The sequence below is a fragment of the Phyllostomus hastatus genome, unplaced genomic scaffold, assembly GCF_019186645.2.
Source record: "Phyllostomus hastatus isolate PE091 unplaced genomic scaffold, TTU_PhHast_1.1 phas_scaffold_216, whole genome shotgun sequence".
Lineage (NCBI taxonomy): Eukaryota > Metazoa > Chordata > Mammalia > Chiroptera > Phyllostomidae > Phyllostomus > Phyllostomus hastatus.
In genome coordinates, this window is record NW_025334018.1 from 12,498,283 (window position 1) to 12,508,485 (window position 10,203).

The window sequence follows — 10,203 nt, forward strand, 5'->3', positions numbered from 1 at the left end:
GCTTTATTACTTTCTTTTCCTGACGCTGCTCTGAGCTACTGCCACCGTCACACCCACAAAAGGGCTTTTCTCTCAGACTCCTCTACATTTCTCCAAGTGCAAGGTCAGGAAGGCTTGAGTGAGATCTGGCAGCTGTCACTTGTGGGAAAGAGATTTTTACAGGCACTGTATCTTTAAAATACCTCATAACTTGAGTTTACATATTTTCCTAATTTTGTGTATTTTTCTTATTTATTCACCTAGGGAGCCCTTCTTCGTAGATGAAAAAGTACAGTTTTCACTGTTTAAAATAAATAAAACAAAATCCTGCATAAGTCAAATATTATATCATGAGCATCCTTGGCCAACCCAAAATAAAGAGGAGCTCCTTCTCCAGGTTGTGCGCGCACACAGAGAGAATACCCAAAGAAGCAAAACTATGTCCACACACACACACACACACACACACACACACACACACAGATACCTGTTTTTCTCAGGGCAAGGCCCCCATAAAAATAAAATTGCCATGTTCCTTTATGGTCTTGATGCTTCATTTTAAAAATGTAAACCCAAATTTAGGATCTAAATGGACATATTTGTCCATTTTTAATAACTTGGTACATTTAGGAAATCATGGCATTCTTGTTATGATGACACTTGAGAAGGCCACACACGAGAGTGAAAGTACCGCGCACCCTGAGACCGCCAAGTGAGTCTGCACACGTGTGAGAGCGCAGGTCTCTCGGTGTGCTCTGCGAGAAGCTACAACTCATTGTGCTGAGAAGGCTTCGTGGTTGGAAATCGTCTCACTCCCAGACAGAAAGGCACTTCCCCTCCCGCCATGCCTGCCACGGCCACAAGGCCTTTCTAGAAAAGGAAAAAAAGTCAGATTGGAAGCAAGCTGAAAATGGAATTTTTCAGTGTGGCTACTTCACCGTATCTAAGACAATCGCTTCACAAAATAGGGGTTTATACCCCAGTAGTTGAGAAACACCACCTTTTCAGCGAAGAACAAACAGCCCAGGTCTCCTGACGGCTTTCTTCACCTGTCTGCACAAAGACAGGGAACGGCCCAAGTGCGTACTCAGGTTTCTTCCCGCTCAGACTTGGCCCTGAGTCAGCAGAAATGAGTTTGGTTGTATATCTGAGTTAACAACCTTAAAAAACACGACAGTTAAAAGTAGAAGAGCAGAGGCGGGCCATCTCTTCATTCCCGGTCCATTTTTAATTACATTTACTTATTAATGTACCTTTTTGGAGTAATTTTTTCAAATTACGTGCCCTGAGTAAAATTAGAGAATTCCACCTCTGAGTGAGGGTAGATTTATATATATATATATATCTTGAATGTATATATACATCTTGAATTCCTATATATCTTGAAACTATATAGAGCTATTATGTACCTCTTGAATATATACATATATAACATGACTATATACATGTGTGCATGTGTATGCATGTATACATATATGTGTATATGTGTACACACAAATATAAAATTTTGTTTATGTCTGTTTACCTGTACTGATAGGAGGTCAGACCCAAACATTTTCTTAAGCATCTGGTGCCAAAGCCCTGACTTAGAGCTTCTTGATGAAATATTTTAAGATATTTCAAATTAAATTTTCTATGCACTACAATTGCTTGTTTATCTTAGAATCCTGTTATATCTTCATGCACATCTTCACACAGCATATCCAAAGGTCACCCGGCCACCCACACAATACAGTGAGAAAGGGAAGGAGTGGTAGCAATTCTACAGAGGGATGCCGGGAGCTGGACTCGAAAGCAACACTTTAAGGGCTCTCGTGGTGTATGGCTGTATTTCAACTAAAAGTGTTTCAACCCAGAGTATACCTCTTCCCCAGAACAGCTCCTCTTTGTCCATGGTTTAATCTGTAAACCGCACACTGGTGCGAGGCCCAGTGTGGCCGCCCACGTGGCCCCCCACGCAGGCAACGCCAGCAGTTGCTCTCCTCTCCCCTGCAGGGAACGCTGACAGGTTTGCTCGGTGGGAGCGAGGCTGCGGGAAGGCGGCAGTGGGGGAGGCTGTGCATCTTCCCGTTTGAAAGAAGTTTATCAAAGATTCAAGGCATCCTCTGTATCCTGGGTAAAACGTGGTGTCCATGGCTCTAAGGGCAGCAACTGGGAGTCCAGGAGGTACACCCCAGCTTTCCTGATTCACTGCACCCCTGGCATGTGCTTTGACCCCCGGCCCCTCAGTGTCAGCTACCCCACTTTCCCCCTCCCTCGAGGGGAGCCCCACAGGTCCTTGAAGCCAGTCGTTTAAATACATCATTTTAGTTTGGACTCATCAAAATCAAATTTGGAGGAAGGTATATTTTAAGAAAGACAAAGGTTTTCTATTTTCTTTCAACATGACATTATTTTTCCTATAAGTAAGTAAGGTATCATATGGAGGTATCCTCTGAGAGGTAAGAAGACTACACCAATGCAAAATGTCATTCATCATTTTGTTGATAACCTCATTATAACAACTAGGGCTAAACACATTCCAAGAATCCACTATTCAAATGACTGTCTCTGGAGATATAGAAACACGAACAACAGAAGGGAAATATCCAGAATGTTACAAAGCAAAATCTGTGCTGATTTCATAAAGTTTTTAGCTGGTGTGCCAGAAACCCTTTCAAAGCTCTGGTATTTGGGTTGTTGTTTTTTTTTTGGGGGGGGGGGAGGTTCCTATATAATTTTTGATAGTTTCATTTATCTTAAATAGAAAAAATTTAAATTGAAAGAAGTAACCAACAAAGTGCTTAGTATACCTGGCAACTAATGAATATTAAGTTCTGTTATAATTATGTTGCCAGGGAGATGTTTTGTTCATTGTAAATCATACATAATCATGTGTAACCGAAGATACCTCCACACATACCTATGTCAACACATTCATTTGCTGAATTAATGAACAGCTTTTGCTATATTTCCCAATTCTATTTTAATTCAAAGACTTGGTATTAATAGCCCCAGACAAAGTCCCTCTATTTTTTCTGGGTCTTCTCTGACTCGTAAGGTGGAACCTACTTGAATGTTAGAATTATTTTTCTTCACTTTGTTTTTGTACTACTATTTTGTACACTTGGGAAAAAACTCTTTATAACAACACTGATATGCTAAGATGAACAAGACAAGTCTCTGCCCTTAAGAAGCTTGGAGTCGTGGGCCCTGCGGGGTAGCTCAGTTGGTTAGAGTGTCATCCCGCTATGCAAAGGTTGTGAGTTTGATCCCTCATCAAGGCAGATACATCAATGAATGCTTTAAAAACGTGGAACTAATCTATGTTCCTCTCTCTAAAACAAAATTTTTTAAAGAAGCTTAGAGAGGGGAAGAGCTAGCAAGTCTAATTCCCATTAAATAAGCATCACGATAATCACTAACCCAGAGGGGACCCACTCAACCCCGGGGCAATGGTCACAGGAGAGAGGTCTCCTAAGTTCTGAGGTCTCTAAACTGAGTCCTGAAGAACCCGTACAAATCGGCCAAGTAAAAGGCAACCACAGGGGTAGGGAAGACCAGGAGACTCCTGGGAAACGACACGCAAGGAGACGGACGCAGAGGGAGCGTGTGAACCAGCCGAGAGGGCCCGACGAGAACTGAGGAGATGAAGGGCCCTGTTGCACTGGACTAAGGAGTCTCATCGTTGTACAGAGGTCACTGGGAAGATTTTAAACAATGAGCCACAAAATCAAATTTGAACTTTTTAAAGATTACCTAGCTTCAGTATGCACAATTGGAGGACAAAGGCCAGAGTCATGAGGATTCTAACTAACGTACTGGAAACCCTACCACGAAGAAGTAGACGGTTGTAAGAGAAAAGGAAGGCAAGAGGAACCTAGAATCGCTCCCAGGTGTCTTGGTATCTGGAAGAGGGTGGAGCACGGGAGGAAAAGCCAAGTGCAGTGTCACGTTGGAGAGGACTACGGGACACCCGAGAGGGAACAGAAACAGACCCCGGATGTGCAGCTCTGAAGCTCAGGGAAGGAAGGAGTCTGGATTAGAACCGCAGTTGAGGAATCTGCAATACTAAAGTAGTAATGCTCAGGTCTGAAAAATCGGAGCTACCGCTCATGTTTAAGACTTCAGTGAGAAATTCAAGTTTGAAAAATCCAATGAACAAGACAAACAAAAACTCATAGACACAGACTACAGTACGGTGGTTACCAGAGGGAAAGAGAGTGGGGGAGAGGTAGTAAAGGGGGTCAGATACTGGATATACGGTGACAAGGAGTTTGGACCCTGAGTGGTAAGCACAATGCAACATACAGATGATGTGGAGTTGTACACTTGAAACCTATATATTTTTATTAGCCAATGTCACCCCAATAAATCTAATTTAAAATTTTTTAATTATAAAATCCTCTACTCAGTTAAAAGCCCAAAACATTTATTTCCCATTCATTTCTTAATCTCAAACAAGGGTCTCCCTTAGCTCCCTGCATTCTTTCAGTAGCCGCCACCTAAACTGTCTTTCTCCAATGGATGTAATTCCTTAGGATACCCAAAGCTGAACTAATAATACAAACCCATTTCTCACATGCTCTACATTGACTAGCGCCCACAGGGGCCAGTGGACACCAGTATCGTGCCCCTAGCCCTCCTTTCACAAAGTTTGCAACTTTCACCCCTCCTGCACCAACCAAAATTCCTTTCGAAAAAGGAAGTGCAGTCCAGAACTACATGACTGTTGCCTGCTGAGAACCATAGCATAGATTGTGTCATCTTAGAGGCGGGGGTCAAAAGAAAAGGCACGAAAGGAGGAAAATGTGGACTTTGGCCTTGTGAGGACTGACTATAATTGCCAAGGGTGTGTTCCATTGCAAATCCGGGTGTGTGACCTCCACTGAGCCCTGTGGGGAGCAGAGAGGCCAGGGAAGATCAGGACCAAAAAGTGTCCTGTGTGTTGGACCAGTAGCCAGTCATGGCTGACCTTCCTGAAAACTGCTGCAAGGGAAGACAGGAGTGGAGCTCAAATGGCAGTGAGTTGAGAAGAGAGTTGAGAAATGAGAAAGTAAATGGTTAGTGTGGGGAGCCTGCTAAGATCTAAATGTTCAAGTCCCCTGAAAATTCCTATGTTGGAACCCTAATGCCCAACGTGATGTTATTAGGAGATAGGGCTGTTGGGAGTGGCCCAGGTCATAAGGATAGCCACTTCATAATGGGATTAGTGTTCTTATAAAAGAGACCCCACGGAGATCCCTTGCCCCCTCCACCAAGTGAGAACACAGCAAGAAAGAGCCAGCTATGAACCAGGCAAAGGGCTCTCAGCAGAACACGACTATGCTGGCACCATGACCTTGAACTCCCCAACCTCCAGAGCTGTGAGAAATAGATTGCTGTTGTTTATAAGCTACCCAGTGTGCAGCATTCTGTTACAGCGGCCCGAAGGGGCCATACGGGGCTCTTTCACAAAGAAACTGGAATAGGAATTTAAGGAGAGAGGGGCAAACAAGTGAAGGATTGCATGGGGTCATGAGAGGGTTGTTTGCCTGGTTTTGCTTTTTTTTTTTAAGGATGAGAAGAAATTGCAGTCTACTTCATCCTGAGGAGGAGGAGGAGTCCGTAAGAAGGAAGCAGGAGGAGGTGCAAGAGGAAACAGAAAGGCTCTGGAGGAAATCTGGGATGGGATCAGGAGTATCTTTTGGAACGAGTGGTAAGGATGCTGAATCAGTCAGTACTTTTGAGTTGGAAGTGTCGGAAACCCAACTCTAACCCAAGCAGAAAAGAAAATCTGTGATCTAAGGGTTGATGCTGGCTTCAGAACAGGCTCAAATAATATCAGTAGGTCTCTCCTTCTCGGTCTGCTTGCTGTCCTCCGGGTCGGCTTTCTTCCCAGGCAGGTCAGTCCCAGGGGATGCCAACGGGGAGCAGCCGTCTAGGCTCACAGTCTATGAGCTCGGGAGCCTCCACAGGCCAAGCGCTCCTCTTCATCCAAAAGTTACAGTAACGGCCCTCGGACTGACTCCTACTGGAAGAGACTGGGCCGCGTGCCCATCCTTTAATCAGCCAGGCTTAGTTGAGCCCAGGTGGCAGGCCCGCCCTCATTAGTCCCACCCAAGCCATTTGAATGGAAGACAGCGGTAGGAAGGACCCCTGAAGAAACTCAAAGTGTAGCTACCAGAAGAAGGGACATGGATGCCAGGAAGGCAAAATGTCGGGAAGGAGGGAAGTAACAGAAGTAGAGAAAGTGACACAGGGTTGTCTTCAAAGATAGATATAAATGAACCAGGTAGAAGAGTATGGGAGAACCAACATTGAACAATAGGGTTAGAGGAGAAGCTGCCGCAAAAGAAGTTTTATTGCACTTAGACTTGCTGCTCAGAAAAAGGGAGGGTCAACTTCTTATGTAAAAGAGAACTTTTATTACTTGAAGTTCCTGTTCTCAGGAAGCATTATGCTGTTACCCTTCTATATATCCATCCTGGTCCACGCACTCACTCCTAAAGACTCGGGCCGTGAGAAAAGCATAGATTGCTGCTGTGCTCATCCCAAGTCCATCTGGTTATGAAAGAACTCTTTACATTTCAGAATCCAATGGGGATCAAGAGGGATTTTTTTAAAATCAGAGTCTCAAACTTCCTCTGCTGAGAACTGATTCTTTGAAACCTTGCGTTGAATGTAAAGACCATGTCAGAAAATATTCCAAAGTTTCCATCTTTCTCCTATTACACACGCGGAGAGTCTTCATTTCCCATTTCTAAGCTCTCTAGACATTCATTCTCTTCAGCCCAGAGAATACCAATACCCCCAAACCAGCATTTCCATATACCCAAGTTTCTGGGTCCAGCTGGGGCAAATTGGTGGTCACGCCAATGCCTAGGCTCTCTCCTAAGGATTCTTTCTCTTGGACAGCTCCGCTCTCGAGTATGAGTATAGCTGAATACAATTTGTGTGTGCATCTCTGCCGAATGGACTGCCTTCGGTGGAAGGGGACAAAGTGCCTCTGACGTGCCCACTCCAGGGGCTGCGGCCCACCACGGCACGGGCCCACCACAACCCTTATGGTGTCTAGCCCCCTCCCTTCAGGTTGAGGCGGCCCATTTCAGCAACGTCTTCTGAGCTGGACTGTTTAGAGGTGGCCTCCCTAAACCTCCCAGTCTCTCCACAGTTCAGTCCTCAGGGACTATTTTTCAGATTCCATGAAAGTCATATGTGATTAGTGCCAGTTAAGTCTGAGCATTTGATTTTTTACTCATTAGTCCAATATACACATTTGATATACAGTTTTCAGAGAGGATGTGATACAACCCTGCAGCCTTAAGTGTCCATATTACCAAGTAATACGAGAACCCAAAGCTCTGGATGAATGTTTGGAGGCGACGCTAATATTACCTTCAGACATTAAGGTAAAAAGAATGTAAATCCCTGACTTTGTGTATAAATGTACGACTCCTCCCTCCCCACTGGAAGAGTGCTGCCTTGGCATTACCCAGCCACAGCACCTCGCCATCCCCACGGGCATGGCCGGCATGCAGGCGTGTGCGTGACACCCACTGAATGCGCCCAGGGGCCGTGGGACACAGCAAAGCCAACTGGCCCAGCCAACAGTTGACTTTCACCCTGAGGGCAGCAGTGTGGATGGACAGAAATGGACAAACACAAGGTAAATCACCTTTTTGACGTCAAGTCTGCAGGGCACTGGGTCTGCACCTAACTGAAACCAAACCCCCAGGAAAAAGCACCTACGGAAGGAAAAGGAAAACATCAGCCGCTTACCAAGCACATTTACGAGAAAACTGCTTGAATAGTGATCAGTGTTAAGGTTAGAATTGCCGATGTTTCTGCTCTATTAAATCCCTTAGCACTCTCCCCTGTCCCTAAAATCTTTCATAATCGTATTAGGTTTTCATGGCATCAACAGCCAAAACAGCACAGGTTGCTTCTGGTATAAATGCTGAAAACTGTCTCTTATTACTTGAAAGACTACAAAGGATTTAGACATTCACATGTAAAATGATCGTGGCCTCTTTTCTAGGCTTTGAGGGTGTAACTTTCATAAGTCAGCCCACCAGAGTATTTAAATTAAAGAGAATAGTTCTTCAAATAGAATACGGTGTTTAATGCGTGCTGGCGAGGTTTTATCCCGTGCGTCTGGATGATGCGGGCAAAGCACCATATTGCAGATTTCACATATTCCTTCCTCTCCGGCTCCACTCCAGTCCTTTGGAAGCTGATATCAGTGCGGCTCCAGATATTAATCTCGGGCTTTGGGCTCTCATGTCACCTGATAACTTGGACATTAAAGCTGCAGGATTATAACATCCCCTCTGATAGCCGTATATCAAATACAGGTATTTGATTAATGAATAAAGAGTCTAGTGTTCAGACCTAACTGGTCCCCCTGGGTTCTGATCACATTGGCCTTTCCTTATAACTCTACAGCATTCCCACATTCATTTTTTACGTCAAGGCAAAATCCATGGCCCGTGTAAAGAGCTCGCTCGAGGCTGGCTCTCATTAGTATTCCACGTCCCTGTCCTCCGTCTTACCTGTACTCCACCCTGTCATGTGAAAACCACCCTTCACAGGAGCTCAAAGGCCCTTCCAGTCATCCCTCCTTCCAGCACCCTAAGGTCTCTCACGTGTGCATGCGTGGGGGTTCGGGCACAGACGAGACAGTACTCGAAATGCACATGCTGCGCTGTGGAATATATTGATGTATTACTAGTTTTATTCCAGGCAAACACAGGTAACTGAATTACAAATTACATCGCCATTGAAGTCAGACCGAAAACCCCACCACATAGGACTGCTGAGGTTTGGTGCAGTAGTTCGTCCTGACGGCCTCGTGGGTGCAGTCACTGTAGTCGGTATCGCACTTGCCGCACTTACAGCTGACAGCCACGGGGTAGGAGAAATGAGGACTGACGTGGTGCGGGCACCCTGGTATTTCTGCGGTCTTGTACGTGAAGTCTCTATACGTGCAAACATCCTGGGACAGAGCATGTTTGGGAAGAAACAGCTTGCCATTGATATCCTGTGGAGAGAACAGAAAAAGGAACATAGTGTAATAGGACTTTAGGGTACATACAGATAATGAAAATAGATAAAAATTAATTCACCTATATTCCATTGTCACAAATAGGACTGGGAGAGGGTTTCTTAGCCTCATTTAACACGTACCAACTCAACACATCCTCACTGAATCCCAGAGAGACAAAGGTGGCACATACCCCCCTTTATCTTTGATCACGGGAATAAGATAACAAAGTGTGGAAGTAAACTGTTACTAAATTACCTGTGCCCATTGTGCTGAATGGATGCACATAATATTGTAACCTGTGCATTCCCCACTAAGGAGCCAATCACCATTAGATTTGGAAAGCGGGGATGTGATTTATCTGATCTCCTTTCTGGATAGAAAAGGACTAAGCCTAGTCTTATCTAATTTACAGCTGAAAAAAGTGAGATGGACGACATACCCGTGTCATACAATATCCAGCACAGATGGTGGTGTTGATGGCTAGGCAATAATCACACTCCTTCCTTTCAACATGTATCATATACTCAGTCAGAATACAAAAAGAGGTCGCTTGCCCACATGCAAGGCCAAAAATCATGGACATCAGGAAGATGGCAGTCATGCTAAATCAAAGATAAAATTAAAGAATCCATTAGATATATCCTTTAGCACATTCAGAAGGGACATTTGGGAAGAACTAAAAATATATGTATTTTATGTCCTGGCTGGTGTAGCTGAGAGGATTGAGTGCAGGCTGCGAACCAAAGTGCCGCCAGTTCAATTCCCAGTCAGGGCACATGCTTGGGTTGCTGGCCAGGTCCCCAGTGCGGGGGCACGTGAGAGGCAACCACACATTGATGTTTCCTTGCCTCTCTTTCTCCTTCCTTTTTCCTCTCTCTATAAATGAATGAATGAATGAATGAAAATTAATTTTTAAAATATATGCATGTATTTTAATACAGTGCCTATTTTGTCCTGGGCCCTATATTAGGTGCTTTTACATAGCTCATACTCTCAGTAACTTCTTCATACACTTAGATGCGGCTATGACCCACAGAGCCCACGGGTGTGAGGCCATGCGGTGAAGGTCCTGTCTGCAGCGCTGCCTGGCTCCCCGGCAGCGGAACGGCAAGCCTGAGCCACCACGGCCGGGAAGCGGCAGGGACACAAATGCCCGTGTGAAGCCATGCATTCAATGGACGCGATCCAAGTACCTCCCTCTGTGGTTACAAAAAGTG

The 10,203-nt window shown here is 44.9% G+C and overlaps 1 protein-coding gene across 1 annotated transcript; it reads right to left on the bottom strand.

Annotated features, from left to right (window-relative positions):
• Positions 1 to 8,725: 8,725 nt before the first annotated feature.
• Positions 8,726 to 9,587, bottom strand: TSHB (thyroid stimulating hormone subunit beta). The gene is made up of 2 exons (XM_045817204.1): positions 9,426 to 9,587; positions 8,726 to 8,980 (listed from the first exon to the last, which is right to left on the bottom strand). The coding sequence occupies exons 1-2, from the start codon at positions 9,585 to 9,587 to the stop codon at positions 8,726 to 8,728; spliced, it is 417 nt and encodes a 138-aa protein (XP_045673160.1).
• Positions 9,588 to 10,203: the final 616 nt, after the last annotated feature.